The following is a 26,220-nucleotide window of genomic DNA, read 5'->3' as shown; positions in this document are numbered from 1 at the left end:
CACCAGGCCCGGCTAATTTTTTGTATTTTAGTAGAGACGGGGTTTCACTATATTGGTAAAGCTGGTCTCAAACTCCTGACCTCAAGTGATCCCCCCGCCTCGGCCTCCCAAAGTGCTGGGATTACAAGCGTGAGCCACCGTGCCCAACCTCAGTCCGGTTGTTTATTAGGGCTCTTGTGGCTAGCTGGTGCACCGTGGTGGTGATGGTGCAGCTTGGCCACTAGGACCGGGTTTGTAGGGGAGGATTGTTTGTGGGTAGACATCCAGACTTGGTCTTGATAGCTGGGGGGACGGCTAGGGCCGTGCGACTCGGGTCAGTAGCCTTGGGGCCTGGAGGCCCAAGTTGGTGAGTTGAGAAGGGCTTGCCTGGAGTTAGACATCCCTGGGTTGTGGGTTGCATGGGGGCGTGCTTGTCTCCAGATTGTCGGCTTCTGCAGCTGTGTGGCTCCCTCAGACTTGGAGACCCTTCCGGGAGCATGGGTTGCAGCAAGCAGAATGGTGCTCATAGGGCCAAGGAACATTTTTCTCAAGCCCCAGGGGGCTGTTGGGTGACTCCTTGAATTCCTGGAGGTGGGGAAAGAAGTTGGGTGGAAGGCATCCAAACCTACATTTTTTTTTTTTTTATTTTTTTTTTTTTTGAGATGAAGTCTCGCTCTGTCGCCCAGGCTGGAGTGCAGTGGAGCGATCTCAGCTCACTGCAACCACCGCCTCCCGAGTTCAAGCAATTCTCTGCCTCAGGCTCCTGGGTAGCTGGTACTACAGGCGCCCGCCACCACGCCTGGCTAATTTTTTTTGTATTTTTAGTAGAGACGGGGTTTCTTTTTTGTTTGTTTGTTTGAGAGGGAGTCTTAGCTCTGTCGCCAGGCTGGAGTGCAGTGGTGCAGCGCGATCTCGGCTCACTGCAAAACTCCACCTTCCGGGTTCAAGGGATTCTCTCCTGCCTCAGCCTCCCGAGTAGCTGGGATTACAGGCACGCGCTACCACACCTGGCTAATTTTTGTGTTTTTACCATGTTGGCTAGGATGGTCTCGATCTCCTGACCTCATGATCCGCCTGCCTCGGCCTCCCAAGTGCTGGGATTACAGGCGTGAGCCACCACACCCGGCGCGAGACGGGGTTTCACCATGTTGGTCAGGCTGGTCTTGAACTCCTGACCTCGTGATCCACCCGCCTTGGCCTTCCAAAGTGCTGGGATTACAGGCGTGAGCCACCACACCCGGCTCGAGACGGGGTTTCACCATGTTGGTCAGGCTGGTCTTGAACTCCTGACCTCGTGATTCACCCGCCTCAGCCTCCCAAAGTGCTGGGATTACAAGCGTGAGCCACCGCGCCCGGCCAAGACCTACTCTTATTTCTAACTTTTCAGTATGAAAACATTGCAAAGATATCCAGAAGTAGTTGTGAAGTTCCGTGGATTCATCACTCAGATTCACCACTTATAAATGACTCACCTGTCTTCTTTCCCCCAAATCTGCAACCCCAAGTGTGGATCTCTTTGGAAATTGTCTCTTTCACTAGGGGTCTATACCAGGATTTGCTGTCTTGAGTGACCCTTCATAGAGTGAGTTCAAATCCAAGTCTCTCCCTTTGTCACTGTCACTTTGAGCAAGGTACTTAACCTCGTGGAGCTGCTGTGAATGTGGAATGAAGTAAAACTTGTGTATAACACTTCTCTGATGTAGTTCTTTAAAACAAAATTCAAATGTCATATCATTTCATCCGTAAATGGCAAAAACCACAATTACTTCAGTATGCATCTCTCATAAATAAGGAATTTAAAGAAAAACAACTTCAGCATTAATGATCATACCCAACAAAATTAACAGAATTTATTTAGTATCACTTATTCAGGTTGTGTTGTTTCCCTATTTGTCTCAAAAGATGTCTTACTACAGATATTTGTCCACTACAAAGCTTTCCTGAGTTTTCTGTGGCAGAATTACTTCCATTGTCCTTTTTAGTTGCAGAGCACTTTATTACATGAGGACTCCACGGCTGACATGATACATCTCAACTGTCTGACTGTCCCACTGGTTTTGAGATAGTTCTTTGAGGGGACAGGCACCTTGTCTGGCTCCTCATGGGTCACTGACACAGTGCTTGGCACCCACCTGGACTGTGCAACTGACTGACTTTGAGGGTATGAGGAGTTGTCCTTTCTGCCTGGAAAAGGAAGTTCATGGAGGATAGAAACTCAGATGGGAAAAGGGGGTTAGGCTATTACCGGGGAAAGCCTAGGGTGCCAAGATTGTGTGTGGATCTTATCTGAGGTCAGCGGGATCTACTGCCGGGTTCTGATAAGAGAAGGGTCATGATTTCTTTTTTCTTTTCTTTTTTTTTGTTTGTTTGTTTTTTTGAGACAGAGTTTCACTCTGTTGCCCAGGCTGGAGTGCGGTGGCGCTATCTCGGCTCACTGCAACCTCTGCCTCCCAGGTTCAAGCGATTCTCCTGCCTCAACCTCCTGAGTAGCTGGGCTACAGGGGTGCGCCACCATGCCCAGCTAAATTTTTTTGTATTTTTAGTAGAGACGGGGTTTTACCATGTTGGCCAGGATGGTCTCGATCTCCTGACCTCGTGATCCGCCTGCCTCGGCCTCCCAAAGTGCTGGGATTACAGGCGTGAGCCACCTCGCTTGGCTGAGAAGGGTCATGATTTCTAACTGTACTCATTACCCTATCTCTCTGCTCCCTTTTATAGTGAAAGTCATCAAAAAAATTGTCTGCGCTTGATGAATGCAGTGCCTTTCTGTGCATCATCTGTTTAATTTCCAAATATTTGGGGGGTTTCTAGATATCCTTACTGACTTCTTATTTAATTCCATTCAGGTCAAAGAACAAATGGTGTAGAATGTCAGTCTTTGCAAATTTATTGGGAGTTATTTCACAACCTAGCATGTAGTGTGAGGTGGGGAATGTATCATGGGCTCTTTGAAAGCGTGTGCATTCTGTTGTGCAGTGGTGAACTAATATCAGTTTGGTCAAGTTAGTTATTATGTTCAAATCTTGTATTTCCTTATGGATTTTTTTTTCTAGTTATTTTATCAACTGTTGTGGGCAAGGTGTTAATTCGAACTAGAATTATGGAATTGCCAATTTCTCCATTGAATTCTGTCAATTTTTGCTTCACGTATTTTGAAGCATTGTTATTATAAGGTGCATACATATTTATCTTTGTTATATCTTCCTGATGAATTGACTGTTTTATTATCATGAAACATCCCTTTGTATCTCTGGTAACACTTTCTCTTGAAATATAGTTTATCTGATAGTAATATAGCCATTCCAGTCTTGTTATGTTTACTCTTTGCATGTTATTTCTTTTCTCATTCATTTGCTTTCAACTGACCTATGTCTTTATATTTAAAGTCTTTATATTGTAGACAACATATGGTTAGGTCTTGCTTTTTTTTTTTTTTAATCCATTCTTGTTTATTTATTTTTAGAGACGACATTTTGCTACGTTGCCCAGGCTATTCTCCAACTCATGGGCTCAAGCAATCCTCCTGTCTCAGCCTCCCAAAGTTCTGGGATTACAGACATGAGCCACCGTGCCCCGCCAGTCTGTGCCTTTTAATTGGAATGTTTATTTCATGTAATTACTGATACAATTAGATTTAGGTCTCTTTTACTGTTTGTTTTCTTATTTGCCTCCTGTTTTTTTTCTTCCTCCGTTCCTATTTCTGCCTTCTTTGGGCCAAATGAATTTTTTTTTTTTAGCATTCTAATTTAACTTAATTCAATATAATTTAATTGCTACTTAGCTATACTGCTTTGCATTTTTACTTTATATTTTTAGTGCCTGCTTTAGAGATGACAGTATATATCTGTAACTCTTCACAGTCTATGTAATCTTGTACAACTTCATGTAAAATGAGGGATCTTGTAATCGTATAGGTACTTGTACCTACCTACTCCTTCATTCTTCGGGCTGTAATTGTCATATGTATTGAATCTTCATATGCTGTCAATCACAATGCAAATATAATATATTTACTATAAACAGTCTTTTATCTTTTTGAGGTGGAGTCTCGCTCTGTTGCCCAGTCTGGAGTGCAGTGGCACAATTTTGGCTCACTGCAACTTCTGCCTCCCGGGTTCAAACGATTCTCCTGCCTCAGCTTCCGAGTCGCTGGGATTACAGGCATACGCTACCATGCCCAGCTAATTTTTGTATTTTTAGTAGAGATGGGGTTGCACCATGTTGACCAGGTTGGTCTTGAACTCCTGACCTCAAGTGATCCGTCCACCTTGGCCCCCCAAAGTGCTGAGATTACAGACGTGAGCCACCGTGCCTGGCTTCAGTCATATATTTTAAAGAAATTAGGAGACAAAAGAGATATTCTTTTTTGAGTGTGAACATTATTTATCGTTTCTGGTGATCTTCAATCACCGCAGAAAATCCAAGTTTCCATTTGGCATCATTTCTCTTCAGTTTGCAGAAACTCTTACAGGGCAGGTCTGCTGGTGATAAATTTTACTGGTTTTCTTTTACTTGAAAATGTCTTTGAAATCTTTTTAAAAATCAGATTTACTACAAAATCACAACTCTTAAGTGTACAATTTGATGAGTTTTAAGTAATGTATTATTGTTGTATAACTGATTTGCTCCCTATCACTAAAGTTTTGCCTTTCCTAGAATCCCATGTAAATGAAATCATATAGTACGTATTCTGTTTCTGCCTTCTTGTTACTTGATCAGTAGTTTATTCCTATTCCTTTTTATTGTATTCTGTTGTGTGAATCTACTACCTTTTGTTTATCCATTCTCCTTTTTCTGTTGTTTTTGATTGTTAGGTATAGTAATTAAGCTACTGTGACCATTCTTGTACAATTCTTTTTTTCCAGGGTTCATTTACTAGGCTGATGTATAACTCTGTACCCTGTTTTTTTTTTTTTTTTTTTTTTTTTAATATCTCTTGGGTACTTTGGGAATTGCTAGATCATAGGTATGTTTAACATTAAAAAAACCTGCCATACAGTCTTCAAAAATAATTGTACCATTTTACAATCCTGTTCCCGGACCAAACCGAGGGTCAGGCTGCTATTTTCGTGGCCCAGTAACGAGATGCAGATGAACTGGGGAGGAAGAGAGTTTTTATTTCTGTAACTGGTTACAGGGAGAAGGCCTGGGAATCATCGCAAAACTCAAAATTACAAAGTTTTGCCAGGCGCAGTGGCTCATGTCTGTAACCCCAGCGCTTTGGGAGGCTGAGGCAGGCAGATCACTTGAGGTCAGGAGTTCGAGACCAGCCTGGCCAACATGGTGAAACCCTATGTCTACTAAAAATACAAAAATTAACCAGGCTTTGTGGCAGGCATCTGTAAATCCCACCTATTTGGGAGGCTGAGGCAGTAGAATCACTTGAGCCTGGGAGATAGAGGTTGCAGTGAGCCAAGATCGCCCCATTGCACTCCATCCTGGGGTACAGAGCAAGACTCTGTCTCAAAAAAAAAAAAAAAAAAAATACAAACTTTTCCAGAGCTTATATACCAAGCTATATCTCTACATGTAAGTGTGCCTTCATTTAAAGACATAAGTGATTAACTTCTTTTAATCTATAACTAAGGTCTGAGTCCTGAAGACCTTCCTCTGGAGCCTCAGTAAATTTACTTAACCTAAATGGGTCCAGGTGCTGGGGTGATTACCCTTATCTTATCTCCTGCTAAATCATGGAGGTTTGGGGAGTTCCCTCAGATCCTCAATCAACTTGTTTGTGGAGGCCTAGGGAGTTTCTTCAGACCTACAATAAAACTTGTTTAATCCTAAATGGGTCTTGTTAAGAATTCCTTAGTTATTTACAAAAAATTAGCTGGGCATGGTGGCTTGTGCCTGTAATCTCAGCTACTCAGGAGGCTGAGGCAGTAGAATTGCCTGAACCCAGGAGGCAGAGGTTGCAGTGAGACAAGATCACACTACTGCACTCCAGCCTGGGCGACAGAGAGAGACTCTGTCTCAAAAAAAAAAAAAAATTCTTAGTTACTTTGTCATGCTTTAAGGCCCAGGAAAGGCCTAGGCAAAACTCTCGATGGGCTTTTGTTACATCCCAACCTTTGTATAAGGGCACTGGCTTTTAATATTTAACTTAACCGCACAGTCAGTACTGAAACAGTTGTTAGTGATACTTGGCCTGTCACAATCCTGCCAGGGTTGTATGAGAATTCTGTTGCCTCACTCTTGCCAACACTGGTATTGTCTGTCTTTTACCTACCCTGATTGATGTAAAGTTAAATTATTACATTTATCTGGTTTTCTTTTTTTACTTCTTTTCTACTCTTTCTTCACTTTTTGTAGTCTTTATTTTTCCTAAGTGTTGAATTAAATGGTGAGATGAGAGATCCTTTGCATGTTCTTGATCTCAGGGAAATCATTCAATATTTTGCTATTAAGTATGGTGTTAGTGCTATGTTTTTGTAGCTGCTTATTAAATTGAGGAAGTTTCGTTCTATTGCTAATTTGTTAGGAGTATTTTATCATGAATAACCATTGAATTTTTTCATATATATATATATATATGCAACTACTAAGGTGATTTTTCTCCTTTATTTTATTTTATTATTTTTGAGACAGGATTTCACTCTTGCCTAGGCCCGAGTGCAGTAGCATGATCATGGCTCACCGAAGCCTTAACCTCCTGGGCTCAAGCAATCCTCTCACCTCAGCCTCCTGCATAGCTGGGACTACAGGCACGTGCCACCACGCACAGCTAATTTTTGTATTTTTTGTAGAGATGGGGTTTCACTATGTTGCCCAGGCTGGTCTCGAACTCCTGAGTTCAAGCAATCCACCTGCCTCTGTCCCCCAAAGTGCTGGGACTACAGGAGTGGTCCAGGGCACCTTTTATTTGGTTAATGCAAGTAATTAAATTGCTTTTCAAATGTTAAACTGGCCAGGCTCAGTGGCTCACGCCTGTAATCTCAACACTTTGGGAGGCCGAGGCGGTCAGATCACTAGGTCAAAAGATCAAGACCACCCTGGCCAAAGTGGTGAAACCCTGTCTCTACTAAAAATACAAAAATTAGCTGGGCGTGGTGGTGCATGCCTGTAGTCCCAGCTACTTGGGAGGCTGAGGTGGGAGAATCGCTTGAACCCAGGAGGCAGAGGTTGCAGTGAGCTAAGATTGTGCCACTGTACTCTAGCCTGTCGACAGAGCAAGACTCTGTCTCAAAAAAAAAAAAAAAAAAAAAAGTTAAACTAATGTTGCATTTCTTGGATAGGTCTCATGTGTTCCCGTATCATCCTTATAACCTATTGCTGGGTTTGACTTTCTGTTATTTTTAAAGGACTTTTGCAGGAAGTGTATGGCTTTGTCAGGTTTTGGTGTCTGGATTATGTTGGCCTCATAAAATGAATTGGGAAATATTGCCTTCTCTCCTACTTAAGTATTTGACAGAATTTATCAGTGAGCTTGAACTTTTGCTTCTGGTTAAAGTTTAAAATCATTATTTTAATATCTTTACAGATGTAGGGCTATTCAAAATTATCATTTAGTTTTGGTAAACCTTGTGATTAAAGGAATTTATTCATTTCATGAATTTGGGGCCTGTCGTTTTTATTTTTAATAAGAATCTCTTATTGTCCTTTTAGTGTATGTAGGATCTGTAACAATGTTTCCTCTTTCATTCCTGATCTTGGAAGTTTGTCTTTTTAAATTTTAATTTAATCACTTTTCCTAGGGGTTTAGTAATTTTTTTGGAGGGGGTTGTAGGAGCTTTGATCTTCTTATTCTTTTTTAAAATTATTGTGGCAAAAAGCCACATAACATATTTATCCCCTTAAAACTTTTTAAGTATACTATATAATATTGTTAACTATGTACAACAGAGCTCTAGAACTTTTTCATCTTGCATGACTGAAATCTTCTACCCATTGAATAGCATCTCCTTCTTTTCCTCTTCCCCATCCATTAGCAACTACCATTCTACTTTCTGTTTCTATCAGTTTAATTACTTTAGTATTCATATTAGTGGGATCATGCAGTATTTTTCTTTTTGTGACTGGCTTATTTTATTTAGTATAACGTCCTCGAGGTTCATCTATGTTGTAGCATGCACCAGAATTTCCTTCCTTTTAAAGTCTGAATAATATTCCATTTGTATGGATAGACTACATTTTCTTTATCCGTTCATACATTGAATGGATACATCTGCTTCCAATTCCTTTGGATATGTATCCAGAAGTTGGATTACAGGATGATATGGTAGTTCTATTTTTAATTTTTTGAGGAACCTTCATACTGTTTTCCATAGTGGCTACACCATTTTACAGTCCCACTAACAGTTCATTAAGGTTCTACTCTTTTACATCCTTGTTAACACTTATTTTCTGTTTTGTTTTTGTTTTTTTTGTAGTGGCCATACAAATTGGGGTTAGGTGATATCTCATTTTGGTTTTCATTTGCATTTCCCTGGTAATTTGTGATGTTGAATATCTTTTCATATGCTTCTCGGCTATTTCTATATCTTCTTTAGAGAAATGTCTATTTGAGTCCTTTATTCATTTTTAATTGAGTTTTTTGTTACTGAGTTGTAGAAGTTCTTTATATATTCTGCATTTTAGCTCCTTATTTGATACATGGTTTGCAAATATTTTCTCTCATTCTGTAAGTTGCCTTATCACTCTGTTGGCTGTTTTCTTTGCTGCAGAGAAGTTGGTAAGTTTGATGTAGTCCCATTTGTCTATTTTATATTTGTTGCTTGTTCTTTTAGTGTCATATTCCAGAAATCATTGTCAAGACCAATAGCATGAAGCTTTTTCCTATTTTTTTTTTTTTTAGGAGTTTTATAGTTTCAGGTCTAGGGTTTAGCAATTTTAATTTTTTTTGCAAACACCCTTTGACTTTTTAATTCTCTATAATTTCATTTCTATTTCATTATATTTTCCTCCTTATTACTTCCTTTCTTCTTATTTTGGGTTCTTTTTGCTTTTCTTTTTTTAGCTTCTTAAGATGGGAGCTGAGTTTTTTTTTTAATTAAAACTTCTTTTTTTAAAGTACATTCATTTAAAGCTATAACTTTCTTTCTAAGAACTGCCTTATTACCTGCTGTATTCATTTGCTAGGGCTGCCATAACAAAGTACCACACAGTGGGTGGCTGTAAACAACAGAAATTTTTTCTTCACAATTCTGGAAGATAGAAGTCCAAGATCAAGGTTTCGGCAAGGTTGGTTTCTTCTGAGGCCTTTCTCCTTGGCTTATAGCTGGTCATCTCCTCCCTGTGTCTTCACATGGTCTTCCCTCTGGAACTTTTTATGTCCAAATTTTCTCTTCTTATAATGACACCAGTTATATTGGAGTAGGGCCCACTCTAATGACCTCATTTTTACTTAGTTATCTCTTTAAAGACCTTACCTCCAAAGACAGTGACATTCTAAGGTACTAGGGGTTAGGATGTCAACATACAAATATGGGAGACAGGGAATAATTCAGCCTGGAACAGCTCCAAGTCACAAATTTGGTAAGTTGTGATATGTATTAATAGGTTTATTAGAATCACCGAGTTCAAAATATTTTCTCGTATCCCTTGGAATTTCTTCTTTGATTCATATCTCCTTTAGATAAGGGCTGCTTAATTCCTAATTATCAAGGTTTTAAAAAATATCTTATTGTTATTGATTTCTGCTTTAGTTCCATCTTGGGCAAATAATATACAGATGTTCCTTGACTTACAATGGGATTATGTCCCAATAAACCCATTGTAAGTTGAAAATATTGTTGAAGTTGACAATGCGTTTAATATACCTAACCTGCCGCACATCAGAGCGTAACCTAGTCTACCTTAAATTTGCTCAGAATACTTACATTAGCCTACAGTTGGGCAGTCATGTGACCAAGGTGGTTGGGGCACAGCTTGGTTTTATATATTTCAGGGAGGCATGAGACATCAATCAAATACGCTTAAGAAATACATTGGTTTGGTTCAGAAAGGGCAAAATCATCTGGCAACGTGTTCTACTATAGAGTATAGGTTGTTTACCTTCATGATTGTGTGGCTGGCTTGGAGCTGTGGCTTGCTGCTGCTGCCCAGCATTGCAAGCCTTGGAAAAGATTAAAATTCCAAATTTGAAGTAGGGTTTTGACTGGGCATGGTGCTTTATGCCTTGTAATCCCAGTGCTTTGGGAGGCTGAGGCAGGAGGATCACTTGAGGCCGGAAGTTCTAGACCAGCCTGGACAAAGAGTGAGACCCCATCTCTATGAAAAATAAAAAAATAGCCAGGCATGGTGGCACACATCTGTAGCCACAGCTACTCTGGCGGCTGAGGCAAGAGGATTGCTTGAGCCCAGGAAGTTGGGGCTGCAGTGAGCTATGATTGTGCCACTGCATCCAGTCTTGGTGACAAAGTGAGACTCTGTCTCTCAAAAAGTAAATAAAAAAGAAGTATGGTTTTTACTGAATGTGTAGTGCTTTCACACCATTATAATGTCGAAAAATTGTAAGTTGAACCATTGTAAGTTGGGGACGGTACTCTTTAAATTTTAGTCCTTTGAAATTGGAGATTTGTTTTCTATGCCTCAGTATTTCATCTACTTTGGTGAATATTTTGTGTACACCTATAAAGGATATGTATTCTGTACTTGTTGGGTTTGGTGTTCTGCAAATGTCCATTAGATCAATACTGCCCAACAGTGTTTTCCAGATCATCCATTTCCTGACTATTGTCAGTTCACTTTTCCATTAACTGAGTGAGGTGTAATAAATTTTCTTGACTATGATTATGCGTTGGTCTATTTCTCTTTCTCCTACTCTGTCATTTTTCTTCCTGTATTTTCTCTCAGTCCGTGGCTTGTCTTTTCATTATCTTATCAGTGATGTAAAATAGGAGTTGTAGGGGCATCCTTGCCTTGTTCCTGATCTTAGGGGGAAAGCATCTAGTTTCTCAACATTAAATATGATGTCAGCTGTAGGCTCTGCACTCTCTTTTTTTCTTCTTTTTTTTTTTTTTTTTTGAGACAGTCTCACTCTGTCACCCAGGCTGGAGTGCAGTGGTGCGATCTCAGCTGACTACAACCTCTACTGCCCGGGTTCAAGTGATTCTCCTGCCTCAGCCTCCCAAGTAGCTGGGCGCCTGCTACCATGCCCGGCTAATTTTTGTATTTTTAGTAGAGGCAGGGTTTCACCATGTTGGCCAGGCTGGCCTCGAACTCCCGACCTCAATTGATACACCTGCCTCAGCCTCTCAAAGTGCTGGGATTACAGGCGTGAGCCACCACACCTGGCCTGCACTCTCTTTTTGTTTAAGTATAGTCACAATTATTTGCAGAGAACATTGGTTAGACCATTTTTAACCTAAACTTAATACAATTTATACTGATTTTTAAAATGTTGTCTAATATCTAATCATGCGCAGGTTTCCTCAATTGCCTCAAAAATGTCTAAACAAGGTTCACACATTACGGTTGATTGGGGTCTCTTCTTTTTTTTTTTCCTTTGAGACAGAGTCTCACTCTGTTGCCCAGGCTGGAGTGCAATGGCGTGATTTCGGCTTACTACAACCTCCACCTCCCAGGTTCAAGTGATTCTCCTGCCTCAGCCTCTGGAGTAGCTGGGATTATGGGCGCCCACCACCACACCCAGCAAATTTTTTTGTATTTTTAATAGAGATAGGGTTTCACCATGTTGACCAGGCTAGTCTTGAACTCCTGACCTCATGATTCACCCACCTCGGCCTCCCAAAGTGCTGGGATTACAGGCGTGAGCCACTGTGCCTGGCCAATTTTTGTATTTTTAGTAGAAACAGGGTTTCACCATCTTGGCCAGGGTTGTCTTGAACTCCTGACCTCATGATCCATCCTTGGCCTCCCAAAGTGCTGGGATTATAGGCGTGAGCCATCGCACCAGCCCAATTGGTGTCTCTTTAATTCTCTTTTTATTCTGTAAGATCTGTAAGAGCTCTTTCTATTGTATTTTTTCTACTATATTTTTAATGCTATTCATTTGTTGAAAGTGTTGCATTTTAAAAAAATTGCAAACATGTTAGTTCACACCACAGAACGTTTGTATCGTTTCTTAATGACTGTTTCCTCCATATCCAGAATATCATGATCACACTGTCGACAAAAAGAGGCAAGCTCTGTAAAATATTTTTAGAGATTTATTCTGAGCCAAATATGAGTGACCATGGCCCATGACACAGCCCTCAGGAGGTCCTGAGAACATGTACCCAAGGTGGTCAGTGTACAGCTTGGTTTTATATATTTTAGGGAGGCATGAAACGTCAATCAAATACATTTAAGAAATACATTGGTTTGGTTCAGAAAGACAGGACAACTCCAAGTAGGGGGGTGGATTCCAGGCTATAGGTAAATTTAAACATTTTCTGGTTGACAGTTGACAATTGGTTGAGTTTATCTGAAGACCTGGGATCAACAGAAAGGAAATGTTCAGGTTAAGATAAAGGATTTTGGAGACCAAGTTTTATTGTGCAGAGGAAGCTCTCAGATAGCAGACTTCCGATAGAGCAGGTTGTAAAATATTTCTTATCAGACTTAAAAGGGTGCCTGGCTCTTAGTTGATTATCTCTTGTATCTGGGAAGGAAGGAAGGAAAACAAAGGGGAAAGGGGATTCTCTATAGAATGTGGATTTTTCCCACAGGAGACTTTGTAGGGCAGTTGCAAGGTATGGCAAGAAAATATATTTTGGGATAATACATTTTGATTTTCTTCCTTGTTATGCCAGAGTCAGATTGGAAAGTAAGTCATATACAGGGTTAAATAAAACTCATCTGACAAGAATTTATGGTTTGTAGGGCACGACTCCCCAGGCCCCTTAGATAGGAATTTGGGCAAGATTTTAAAAAATCAGAGCCTTGTTCTCAAAACCTAACACCATTAACAATAATTCTCATCACATATTGAATTGTCTCTTGTAGTCTGCTTTTCTCATTCATTTGTACAAGACAGGATCCAGTCAAGACCTATAATTGGCATCTGAAGTATGATTTATCTCTTAAGAAATATTTTCATTAAGAAAAAAATCTACCCCTACTTCTCCCTTCTTAAAAATCTCTTCATGAAATTGACTTATTAAAAAACTAGGTCAGTTACTGACTGCCTGTTCCTAAATTCCAAGCCACATTTCAAATTTTGGGACCTAATTTTTGATATGTGAGTGGAGGGAAGGGTGCAGCCAGGGTCACATAGAAGGAAACTCAGGTTATGGCCTCCACCCTGCTTCATGTCTCCCTCAAAACCAGGAACTTCTGCTTTGGACTTCCTGGAACCTGTCCTTTGGCCTCAGGGTAAATATGGATGGGATGCTTTTGTTTTCAGTATGATGAGGCATTTTATTTTTCAACATGAATGCTCACTTGAGGGCACTCTGAGTCCTTTTTCTTTTAATGGAGTCCACACAAAGTCTCACCCAGCTGCTGGAAGATGGGGGCTTCATTCCCTAACTAGAGTTTGGATGTAAGCCTGTTGCTGGCCCAGCTCTGGGCTTTTTTTATAAGACACTGGCTAAGAATGGGCTTCACCGATGCCCTCTGCAACCTGCCTTTGTTGCTTCCCTGTTCCCCTACTCCCTACTGAATTGGGAGACTGGACAGAGTGTGAAGGGTGTTCTTCCCAAGTACCTCTCTCACTTCTCATCTCTTTCCCCAGATTTGCCTCTGCAACTTGACTCTCCTCTAGGAAGAGTACTCCAGAGAGCAGGGATATGGCACCAGGACTCCTGACAACCAGGGAGGAGGTAAGTCCCGAATTTTCTTCCTAGGTATTGCAGGAAGGTTTCATAATCTTTTCTTGTCCTGAAGGCTGCCTTCTTGGTGTTAGGCAAAGCCTATCTTGATCTTGTAGGTGTGACTCATCTTATCTGGAGCTTTCTCTCAGTCTTATTTGCTGCATTTATGGCTCCGGTATTTACCAAGTAGTTAACTGTGACCATCACATCCTGGGCAGTTAAAATAAAAATACAGGACATCCATGCTTATGTGCCCAGTGACTCTGAAAGCCTACAAAAGTACAGTGGCTCACACCTGTAATCCCAGTACTTTGGGAGGCCGAGGCAGGAGGATCACCTGAGGTCAGGAGTTCGAGGGCAGCCTGGCCAACATGGTAAAACCCCATCTCTACTAAAAGTACAAAATTAGCTGGGCATGGTGGTGGGTGCCTGTAATCCCAGCTACTAGGGAGGCTGAGGCAGGAGAATCACTTGAACCCAGGAGGCTGAGGTTGCAGTGAGCCGAGATCGCGCCACTGCACTCCAGCCTGGGCGATAGAGTGAGACTCCATCTCAAAAAAAAATATATATATATATATAAGAAGGCTCTCAAAAGAGAAATTGTCTGATTTGCCCCTGAAGGGTTTGGCAAGCTGAAGAGTTAGGGGAAGCGACTGCTGTGAAAATGATGCAGGACAGTGGCGCGTGCCTGTAATCCCAGATACTGGGGAGGCTGAGGCAAGAGAATCACTTGAGCCCGGGAGGCAGAGGTTGCAGTGAGCCAAGATTGCGCCATTGCACTCCAGCCTGGGCAACCGAGTGAGACTCTGTCTCAAAAAAAAAAAAAAAGAAGGAAAGAAAATGGGGCAGGAATCCTATCCCTTCTGAGAGACGAGGTGACTGGCAGGCCATCCCTCACCATGTGGGAAGCTTTCAACAGCCAGTGGTCTTTAGCCACATTAGTTTTCTGTGTATAGGTGAGGGCTGTAACCTGCTATTTCTGTGTGGTGCATGGATAGTTTTGCAGGCCCATACTTTATAAAGTGAGTTTTCTATACTTAAAAATTGGAAGATTATGCTTAAAGGTCCAGATTGCCTACTTCTCTGAAAATAGATGATTCTCCACCAGCTAGGCAGCATGTGAACTTGATGTAACTGAATGGAATTAACACTTACTGACAACATAAATAGCTGCCAGGCAGGGCATTTTTGTATTGATTTTATCAATTACACAAAATATTTATTGTCATTTTTGCTAATTCAATTTTGCTTTGTGCTATAAATATGTCAAGTGTAGAATGAGAGATCTATATGTAATCATATTCTGGGGCTCATGGTGGATATTTACATATTTCTGGATAAATTAAAAATGGTTTTGATCTTACGAGAACGTCACTGAGAGCTGTGAGTCCCTTATTTGTTACACCTTTGAGAGAAATCTGTAACATCTTTGAGAGAAAATGTGTATGTAGCACAGGCAGTTCAGGATTTTTTTCCAAGGTAGTAGGAGACTTTTTTCTTCCATATGTTGCACTTTACTGTGTATGTTAATAGAGAAGCATTCTTGCAAAACATGGAATATTGGCTTATGTTTTCTGTCCTTACTCTTCCACTTCCTGTGGAATCTTGAGCAGGCCCTAAACCTTATTCTGTCTGTGACCAACTTCTCTCAATATACATTTTTGTTTGTTTGTTTTAGCCATTTATTTGTGTTAGAAACAAAATGCTTTTTCCTTAGTGCTGCAAAGAAATAGCACTCGAACATAAATTTAATTTTCTCAGCAAGGCAATTTTTACTTCTATAGAATGGTGCAACTCGCTAATGGAGTAATGGTGAGAGCACGCCTGGGCAAGGGAGGGGAAGGGGTTCTTATTCCTGACACAGGTAGCTCCACTGTCATTCCCCTGTTGGCTAGGGTTGGACCGCACAGTCTAAGCTAATTCCGGTTGGCTATTTTAAAGAGAGCAGGGGTACCAGCCAGAGTGGTGGGGTGGGTAGTTTGGTGGGAAGGACAGTTACTCAGGATGATTCAGGCCAGAGCAGGTGACCAGGGGTGACTCAGGTCAAAGCAGGTGACCAGGGGAACGGATGTGAACTACTGATTAGAACTGACGGGAAAGTCGTTTACTGAAACTAGAGGCAAGGGGGTGAAGAGAACCAGGAAGTTAAACTTTAAAATGGAGAATCAAAGAATAAGAGAGCCGAACATACTGACATACTGATTCTTTGAAGAGAAACTTGGAGTTCACTATATCTAACATCTGTGAAAAATTGATGAAAAGATTTAAGCATCTAAGAGGCTTAGCATTTTAAGACAAAGCTTCCATATCTAGAATAGTGTCTCTTAGTCAAAAAATACTCATTGCATAAAGGGAAAGAGGTTTGTTATGATGCATGTTATTTGAAGCATTGAAATTGTGTATTTTATTATTTTTAAAATTGCATTTCCTGGTACTTTGTTATGCATCAGATCTGAATTATATAGAAAAACCTGACCTATATGCAACATGACATTTAGGCATTTTTCCTAAGGGCTTTTGCCTGAGAGGAGAAATTGTAACATGCATTATAGTTGTAACATAGAAAGGGAGCTGGTAAGCACAATATGTTAGCTAATAAGAAACTAGTTAGCACCCTGTGAACCCAGAAAACCTGAGACAGGTCTCAGTTAATTTAGAAAGTTTATTTTGCCAAGGTTGAGGATTGTCAATGAAAAGAGTCTAACTCTGTAAAATATTTTTAGAGTTTTATTCTGAGCCAAATATGAGTGACCATGGCCCATGACACAGCTCTCCGGAGGTTGTGAGAACATGTGCCCAAGGTGGTCAGTGTACAGCTTAGTTTTATATATGTTGGGGAGGCATGAGACATCAATCAAATACACTTAAGAAATACATTGGTTTGGTTCAGAAAGGCGGGACAGCTCAAAGCAGGGGCTTCCAGGCTATAGGTAAATTTAAACATTTTCTGGTTGACGGTTGAGTTTGTCTGAAGACCTGAGATCAATAGAAAGGAAAGTTCAGGTTAAGATAAAGGATTGTGGAGACCAAGTTTTATTGTGCAGAAGAAGCTCTCAGATAGCAGACTTCAGAGAGCAGGTTGTAAAATGTTTCTTATGGGACCTAAAAGGGTACCTGGCTCTTAGTTGATGATCTCCTGGATCTGGGAAGGAAGGAAGGAAGGAAAACAAAGGGCAAGGGGATTCTCTATAGAATGTGGATTTTTCCCACAAGAGACTTTGCAGAGCAATTTTAAGGTATGGCAAGGAAATATATTTTGGGGTTAAATATTTTAATTTTCTTCCTTGTCTCATAATGTTATGCCAGAGTCAGATTGGAAAGTAGGCCATGATATATAGGGTTAAATAAAACCCATCTGATGAGAATTTATGGTTTGTAGGGCATGACTCCCCAGACCCCTTAGATAGGAATTTGGGCAAGATAAAAAAAATCAGAGCTTAGTCCTCAGGATGCGCCCATGACAGCCTCAGGAAGTCCCGACAACATGTGCCTGAGGCAGTTGGGATACATCTTAGTTTTATACCTTTTAGGGAGACATGAGACATCAATCAATGTATGTAAGAAGTATATTGGTTCGGTCTGGAAAGGCGGAACAACTTGAAGCAAGGGGGGCAAGACTTGAACAAGAGGGGTTCCAGGTAACAGGTGAGAGGGACAGTTACATTCTTTTGAGTTTCTGATTAGCCTCTCCAAAGGAGGCAATCAGATATGCATCTATGTCAGTGAGCAGAGAGGTGACTTTGAATAGAATGGGAGGCAGGTTGGTCCTAAGCAGTTCCCAGCTTGACTTTTCCCTTTAGCCTAGTGATCTGGGCACCCCAAGATTTATTTTCCTTTCATAACCCCTTCATTGAATCTTAAAAATTTTAAAAATGTTTGTTGTGTGCAGGAGACTTTGTTGGTTTAGGAATAATGATACCTACAGCATAGCATCAATTTGTATAAGATTCCTGGTTTATTTAGGGGTTCACTCCTCATTGGAATTAAAACTTAAAAAAATTTTTTTGGTTGAGATATAATTCACATACCATACAATCCAACCATTTAAAATCTATTCAGAAGATTTTATTATGTTAACAAAATTGAGTGACCTTCACCATCATGTTTTCATCACTGCTAAAAGAAACCTCATACCCATTAGGAGTTGTTCCCCATTTGCCCCTCTCCCAGCCCCTGGCAACCACTGATCTGCATTTTGTCCTATGGATTTACCTTTTCTGGATATTTTATATATGTGAGATCATATAATTTAACAAAAACGAAACATGTATCAGAAAAAATTACAGAGTAGGGGCCGGGTGTGTTGGCTCATGCCTGTAATCCCAGCACTTTGGGAGGCTGAGGCAGGCGGATCATGAGGTCAGGAGATCGAGACCATCCTGGCTAACAAGATGAAACTCCATCTCTACTAAAAATACAAAAATTAGCTGGGCATGTGGCATGTGCCTGTAGTCCCAGCTACTCGGAAGGCTGAGGCAGGAGAATTGCTTGAATCTGGGAGGCGGAGGTTGCAATGAGCCGAGATCACGCCACTGTACTCCAGCCTGGGCGACAAAGCAAGACTCCATCTCTAAATAAATAAATAAATAAATAGTAGGGAAATCCAGGCTTCTGTCCTTCCCCAAAAGCAACTAATGAGCTGGCAAAAAACTGTCAGAATCAACTTTTGTAAAATTCTGGAATCTTGTCAAAACTGGAAGACTTGGTGAAGAAATAAGCTGCTGTTTAGTGGTGAGAGAGTACTATAGCATTTCAGACTGCCTGGCTACCATTAGGTTGCCTGCCTCCCAGCTGTCCATGAGGAAGCCCAGGCACAAAGACTTTAAGTCAACTTTCTTAATAAGCACAAACAACCAAGGAAACCATGGACATGGAACTAAAGGAAATGAAGTCAACAATTTTCAACAGAGAATATCAGTATAGAAAACTTATTTTAAAAGTATAATATGAGGCTGGGTGCGGTGGCTCACACCTGTAATCCCAGCACTTTGGGAGGCTGAGACTGGTGGATCACCTGAGGTCAGGAGTTTGAGACCAGCCTGACCAATATGCTGAAACCCTATCTCTACTAAAAATACAAAAAAAATTAGCCAGGCGTGGTGGCGGGCACCTGTAATGCCATCTACTTGGGAGGCTGAGGCAGGAGAATTGCTTGAACCCAGTAGATGGAGGTTGCAGTGAGCCGAGATTGCACCACTGCACTCCAGCATGGGCAACAGAGCAAGACTCTGTCTCAAAAAAAAAAAAAAAAAAGGACTATAACTAGTAAGTATATTGAATTAGTAATAAAAATCCTCCCAAGGGTCGGGCGCAGTGGCTCATACATGTAACCCCGGCACTTTGGGAGGCCAAGGCAGGTGGATCACTTGAGGTAAGGAGTTCAAGACCAGCCTGGCCAACATGGAGGAACCCCATCTCTACTAAAAATACAAAAATTAGCCAGGCGTGGTGGCATGTGCCTGTAATCCCAGCTACTCAGGAGGCTGAGGCAGGAGAATCGCTTGAACCTGGAAGGCTCAGGTTGCAGTGAGATGAGATCGTGCCATCGCACTCCAACCTGGGCATCAGAGTGAGACTCTATCTCAAAAAATAAAAATAAAATAAAATAGTTAGAAGAAACTAGCTTGCACCAAGCAGCAATTTTTTTATAACAGCAGGAATGGACTAAGTCATCCACAGAGAAAATTGTTAGAGCTAATGAATTAACCAAAGTTGCAGGATACAAAGTAAACACACAAAAATCTGTTGTATTTGTGTACATTTGCAATGAACTATCTGAACAGGAAATTTAAACAAATTATAACAGCATCAAAAAGAATAAAATAGTGATAAATTTAACCAAGGAAGTAAAGATAAAGAAAACTGCAAAATATTGCTGAAAGAAATTACAGAAGACCTAAATAAATGGAAAGACTTTCCATGCTTGGAATGTGAATTAGAAGATTTAATATTGTTAAGATGGCAATACTACCCAAAATGATCTATAGATTTAGTTCAATCAAAATTCCAATGGTGTTTTTTTCAGAAATAGACTCATACTGAAATTTACATGGAATCTCATGGTACCCTGAATAGCCAAAACAATCTTGAAAAAGAAAACAAAGTTGGAGGACTCACACTGCCTGAGTTTAATACTTACTGCAAAGCTATCATAATCAAAATAGTGTCATACTGGCATAAGGATGGATACATGTAGATCAGTGGAATAGAATTGACAGTCCTGAAAAAAAATCTCACATATATGGTCAATTGATTTTTTTACAAGGGTGGATGTCGAGATCATTCCATCAGAAAAGGGAAGTGTATACAAATGATACATGGACAACTGGATATCCACAGCCAAAAGAACACGCTTGAGATAAATGAAAGAATTAGAACGCCTCAGCAAGGAAATAAAAGGTTTTAAGAATAAGTATATGGAAATTTTAGAACTGAAATAAAAAGCTAGGGGATAGACTTACCAGTATATTAGCAGTAACAAAGAAATGAGTGAACTAGAAGATAGAACAGAGAGAAAATAGAGTGGAAATAAAAATGAATAGAGCCTCAAGAACTGTGGGAGTACAACAAAAGATGTAATATTTATATCTTTGGAGGTTGGAAGGTGAAACAAAGGAGGGAAGGGCTGAAAAAGTACTTCAACAAATAATGGCTGAAAATGTCCCAAATTTGGCAGGAAACAAACCTACAGATTTTAAAAGCTCACTGAGTAAATTTGGAACATGATGAATCCAATAAATCTATGTCAGAATACAAGTAAACTTCTGAAGACTAAAGATGAAAAAATCATCCTGAAAGCATCCAGATAAAAATTATGTTACTTATAGGGGAAAAACAATTAGAATGCCAATGGATTTCTCATCAGAACTGATAAGAATTGGCCGGGCACGGTAGCTCACGCCTGTAATCCCAGCACTTTGGGAGGCTGAAGTGGGTGGATCACCTGAGGTCGGGTGTTCAAGACCAGCCTGACCAACATGGAGAAACCCCGTCTCTACTAAAAATACAAAAAAAATTAGCTGGATGTGGTGGGCGCCTGTAATCCCAGCTGCTCGGGAGGTTGAGGTAGGAGAATCGCTTGAACCCAGGAGGCGGAGGTTGCAGTGAGCTGAGATCACCACACTCCAGCCTGGGCAACAAGAGCGAAACTCCATCTCAATAAAAAAAGTATAGCTTCCTCTGCCTAAAGTGTATAAACAATGTGGTTTATGCTGGACACTTGCTTTCTTTATGAGATCTGGGCTTTTAGTATGTGCTAGGCAGAGGCTGTCTGTTGACTAGCCCCATTAAGACTTCGGGCACTGAGTTTCTAATAGGTTTCTCTGACAGACAACATTTAACGTATTGCAAATTATTACTGAAGAATTACAGAATTATGTGTGACTCTGTTGAGAAAGAATTCTTGGAATTTTGTGTCTGGTTTCCTCCAGACTTCTCTCTCAAACCATTTCCCTTTACTGATTCTGTTTTGCATCCTTTTACTATAATAATCATAGCCACGTGTATAACTATATGATGAGGTTTGTGAGTCCTTCTAGTGAATCATCATACTTGGGAGTGGTACTGGAGTCTGATACAGTTTGGCTCTGTGTCGTCACTCAAATCTCAGGTTGAATTTTAATTATCAATACTGGGGGAAGGTCCTGGTGGGAAGTGATTGGATCAGGGCAGTGGATTTCCCCCATGTTATTTTTGTGACAGTGAGTTCTCACGAGAGCTGATGGTTTTGTTTGTTGTTTTTTTTTTTAAGGTTTCAATATTTTATTCAAGTTTTTTTTAACTGATATTAACTACAGCATTTGAAGGGGAGGAATTAATTCCACACAAAATGCAAGACACTAAAATGTACCCATTAAACTGCTAAAAAAACAAATTGAGTGGTGAGAATACAACAGAAGTCCAGTTTAGATTCTGAGTGTTGTCATCATGTGATTACAATCATACAGACTCTTCCAAGCTTACAGCTGGAGCTCCTGGAAGCTATTTCATACTCTGGTGCAAGGGCAAAGAAACACAACACAAGAAGGAGTAAGTCCTGAATTATTGGCTTCATCACATCTACCATCTCCACCCCAAAATGGCAGAAAAGACACAGTGAACCCACCTTGCAGACCTTTTGGCATAAAAGAGGTGAGGATGAACTGGGGTGGGAACAGGTCATGAAGCTCTGTCTGAAAAAGTCCCTTTCAGGTGAGTTTGTACACACAATCAAGCAATGAGCCTCTCATCAATTAGGGTTAGGAAACCAAGGTTCCATTCTCAGGAAATCACCATTTCATTCATTTACTCAATATGAATTTACAAAGTACCTACATATTATCAGCTTGCACTTACAGCCATTTCTAGATAAAAAAGAAACTTGGCATCTCAGAGGGGCCACCATGTTCCCTCCAAGTCTACCACTGAAAGAACCTTTTTTGGAATTGGGTTTCTTCTGTACCCATGAAAGGGTAACATCTTAAAGCTGAATCATCTTTAACTTGGGGGTCTAACATGATATTTAGTAATACTTGCATCCCAGACATACAACATTAAAAGATACACTAAATTCTGAAGTTTGCTATACTGCAAAATTGTTTGTTTGTTTGTTTGTTTGTTCATTTGTTTGTTTGTTTTGAAACGGAGTCTCGCTGTGCCACCCAGGCTGGAGTGCAGTGGCGCAATCTCTGCTCACTGCAACCTCCGCCTCCCAGGTTCAAGCGATTCTCGTGCCTCAGCCTCCCGAGTAGCTGGGACTACAGGTGCCTGCCACCACGCCTGGCTAATTTTTTGTATTTTTAGTAGAGACAGGGTTTCATTGTGTTAGCCAGGATGGTCTCGATCTCCTGACCTCATGATCCGCCCACCTCAGCCTCCCAAAGTGCTAGGATCACAGGCATGAGCCACCGTGCCAGGCCAAAAATAGTTTAAAATTAAACAATACAGTGTGCATTTATGCTTGAAATTCTAGTCCTCAACCAAGCTTGTGGCCACCAGCATTGACATTCTCGCCATCCAGGAGAGCTGACAGTGTCAGTTTGATACCTGGCTTTAGGGTTTGATTGTATCCTAAACCTCTCAGGCTGGAGTTGTTCATTTTAGCCTAGAAACAGGCATCAGGGTCTATCTGATACTTGGCTGCTATTCCGAAGCTAATGTTACTGTTTCCTGCTGTCCAGGCGAGATTGACAGCAGTCTCCAACTTCTTGTTCACCTTCTGGTAAATGGAGCTGCCAAACTCTGTCCCATCATTCACTTTAGTGTGAAGCTGGAATTCATCAGTCTTGTAGCCAACTACACTGTTGCTCTAGGTCACTCGGGACTTTGCATTCTCAAAATTCACCTGGTAGCTGGCCAGCCAGCCCTCGTAACCCAGCACCAGAGCACCCTGGATTGAGGGCCCAGCAATGTCAAAATCCATGTCTCAGCCCAGGTTAATGTGCTCTTACTTGTACCCTGTCTTGATTTTAGCATTTTTTTCCCCCAGTATTAGGTGAGAAGGATGAATTGAAGGTCAGCTTCAGTTCACGTGCAAGCTGATCTTCCACAGTAACCTCAGTGCCTGGTGTGTTGTCAGTGTACTATTTCTCTGTAAATGTCAGGCCATATTCAGTCCATCTGTACTTGGTTTCCAGACCGCCCGTCACTTTAGTGGTCTCAGTGTTGGCTGAGCCTGAACTTGTAAATTCCAATCCATTCTTCTCTTTGGTTTTCAAATCAAGCTTTATTAAGCCAAATCCATAGCCATTGGTGAAGACATCCCTGGCAGATTTGCCAGGATCTCATATGTGAGTAGCACAGCCATCTTCTCAGAGGTGGCAGCAACGGGCTCAGAGGCAGCTATGGCAGGGGCTCTGGTGCGGAGGCAGGTTTCCCTCATGCTGTTTTTGTGATCGTGAGTTCTCACGAGATCTGATAGTTTAAAAGTGTGTAGCACTTCCCTCTCTTGCTCGCTCTTTCTCCTGCCACAATGTGAAGATTTGCTTGCTTCCCCTTCATCCTTCCACCATGATTATAAGTTTCCTGAGGCCTCCCATCCATGCTTCCTGTACAGCCTGTAGAACTGTGAGTCAGTTGAACCTCTTTTTTTCATAAATTACCCAGTCTCAGGTAGTTCTTTCTAGCACGGTCCCCTGAAACAATCAGGAAGAAAAGAAGAACATGGTAAAGAAGACATAAGGGTAAACGTAGTAGGCATTGCTATTCTGCATGAATTTTCTAAACTTGTTGATGGCTGAAGCAAAGATTATCATATGGTCTGATGTGGATTTGAATGTATATAGAGGAAATGCTTAGGAAAATTATGTTTTTAAACAGAAAGAGTAAGGGGATGTAATGGGAGGTAAGTTCTCTACAATTATTCAACCTGGTAAAATGGGCCAGGTATGGTGGCTTATCCTGTAATGCCAGCACTTTGTGAGGCTGAGGCAGGAGGATTGCTCGAGCTCAGGAGTTTGAAACCAGCCTGGGCAACATAGTAAGACCCCGTCTGTTAAAAAAAAAAAAAATTAGCCAGATGTGGTGATGCACACCTGTGGTTCCAGCAACTTGGGAGGCTGAGGTGGGAGGATTGCTGTAGACTGGGAGATTGAGGCTATAGTGAGCCATGATCATGCTGCTGCACTCCAGCCTAGGTGTCAGAGTAAGATCCTGCCTCAAAAAAACAACAAAAAAGCAAGCTGGGGCGGTTGATCCCAGGGTGGCGAGTGGCGGGCGGCGACCCAGGCGGTGAGCAGGGCCCGGCGCCAACCCTGAGTGCAGCCTGACCCGCCCTCGCGCGCGCTCCCTCCTCGGCCGGGCCCACTCGCGCGCCCAGCCATGAACCTGGTGAGCCAGAGCCGGGAGGCCGGCGCCGGCCAGCTGCTCTTGGCCAACTTCAACCAGGACAGCACTGAAAAGGGCATCAGGAGCAGCTGGTCTTGGCCGTCGCACTGTTGTCTGGTCCCTAGCTGTTGGTAGTTAAGTCCCGTTATAAATTTTTCTCCCTTTCTTCCGTGGATAAGCTGGAACAGATCTATGAATGCAAGGCTGATAGTATGCCTGGAGGAGTCCCTGTACATCCACAACATTCGGGACATGAAGGTGCTGCATACGATCAGGGAGACGCCTCCAAACCCTGCAGGCCTGTGTGCGCTGTCAGTCAACAGCGACAACGGCTACTTGGCGTACCCAGGGAGCGCGACCATGGGAGAGGTGCAGGTCTTCGATACCATTAATTTGAGAGCTGCAAACATGATTCTGGCTCACGACAGTCCTTTAGCAGCATTGGCCTTTGACGCAAGTGGAACTAAACTTGCCATGGCTTCGGAGAAGGGGACCGTGATTAGGGTATTTTCCATTCCAGAAGGACAAAAACTCTTTGAGTTTCGGAGATGAGTGAAGAGGTGCATGAGCATCTGCTCCCTGGCCTTCAGCATGGACAGCATCCAGCCTCCAGCAACACTGAGACCGTGCACATCTTCAAACTCGACACTGTGAAAGAAAAACCCCCAGAGGAGCCCACCACCTGGACCGCGTACTTCGGGAAAGTGCTCATGGCCTCCACCAGCTACCTGCCCTCCCAAGTGACAGAAATGTTCAACCAGGGCAGAGCCTTCGCCACAGTCCGCCTGCTGTTCTGCGGCCACAAAAACATCTGCTCGCTAGCCACAATTCAGAAGATCCCGCGGTTGTTGGTGGGTGCCGCCGACGGGTACCTGTACATGTACAACCTGGACCCCCAGGAGGGCGGCGAGTGCGCCCTGATGAAGCAGCACCGGCTGGACGGCAGTCTGGAAACGACCAGTGAGATCTTGGACTCTGCCTCTCACGACTGCCGCTTAGTCACTTAGACATACGGCGCAGCTGCAGCAAAAGCCTACACAGACAACCTGGGTGCTGTGGGTGGCGCCTGCCTGGAGGACGAGGCCAGTGCCCTGCGCCTAGATGAGGACAGCGAGCACCCACCCATGATTCTTTGGACTGACTGAACTTGACCTGTGACCTCTGACCCGGGGAGCAGAGAACACTGGCTTCACAGAGGACTTTGTGCATTGCTGCTATGAACTTTGACCTGAGTCGGGGGAGAGGATGGCAGAGACTTTATTTAAAAAAAAAAAAAAGATTGTAGTGGTAGTCTAACTCCATAACGCTGAGGAAATACATCGTTTTCACTTCAGTGGCTTTTAAATCCTGCTTATGAATTTTAGCTTTTGGTTTGTTTTCTCTTTTTGCCAAAATTAACTGTTTGGTGAAGCCCGCAAAACCTCCTTGCTTTGCATGCATGCATGTGCCAAGCCAGCATAGGGGAGCTAGAAGCCACTTTCCAGCCACCTGCCGTTGGGTTTTTTAATATCTGTACATAATGCCGAGTGCGTAAGGAAGCCATGGTGTCGCGCACAGTGGGTCTGATTGTCGAGGCCAGTTCTGCAGTGACAGGCCCAGGGGCTGCCCACCAGGTGTGCTGGGCAGACTTCAGCTGGGACAGGAGTCCTCTCTCCCTAGGGCTCCACCTGGACCATTTTCCCTCCGTTTTATTTTGTTAATTAAATTCTTTCCAAATTGGATCACTCTGGGATTTCTTCCA

The 26,220-nt window shown here is 42.0% G+C and overlaps 1 protein-coding gene and 2 pseudogenes across 3 annotated transcripts in view; 2 read left to right on the top strand and 1 right to left on the bottom strand.

The window, feature by feature from the left end:
- Positions 1 to 26,220, top strand: part of ZNF169 (zinc finger protein 169) — a 39,347-nt gene that overhangs the window by 926 nt on the left and 12,201 nt on the right. For both annotated transcript variants that reach the window (XR_004027433.1, XM_003260510.3), the window contains exon 2: positions 13,598 to 13,685. Coding sequence is in view for 1 of the 2 variants with exons in the window: in XM_003260510.3 (XP_003260558.1) it covers positions 13,653 to 13,685 (33 nt within the window). In the remaining variant the exon portion in view is untranslated. The remainder of the gene's footprint in view (positions 1 to 13,597; positions 13,686 to 26,220) is intronic.
- Positions 22,609 to 23,437, bottom strand: LOC105738442 (annotated as a pseudogene).
- Positions 24,474 to 26,200, top strand: LOC105738501 (annotated as a pseudogene). Its single transcript, XR_001114322.2, has one exon. The product of XR_001114322.2 is annotated as a WD repeat domain phosphoinositide-interacting protein 2 pseudogene (transcript).

This window comes from Nomascus leucogenys, chromosome 1a, assembly GCF_006542625.1.
Source record: "Nomascus leucogenys isolate Asia chromosome 1a, Asia_NLE_v1, whole genome shotgun sequence".
NCBI lineage: Eukaryota > Metazoa > Chordata > Mammalia > Primates > Hylobatidae > Nomascus > Nomascus leucogenys.
Note: the sequence above shows the minus strand (reverse complement) of the source record. Positions and strands in the feature narration are given on the sequence as shown.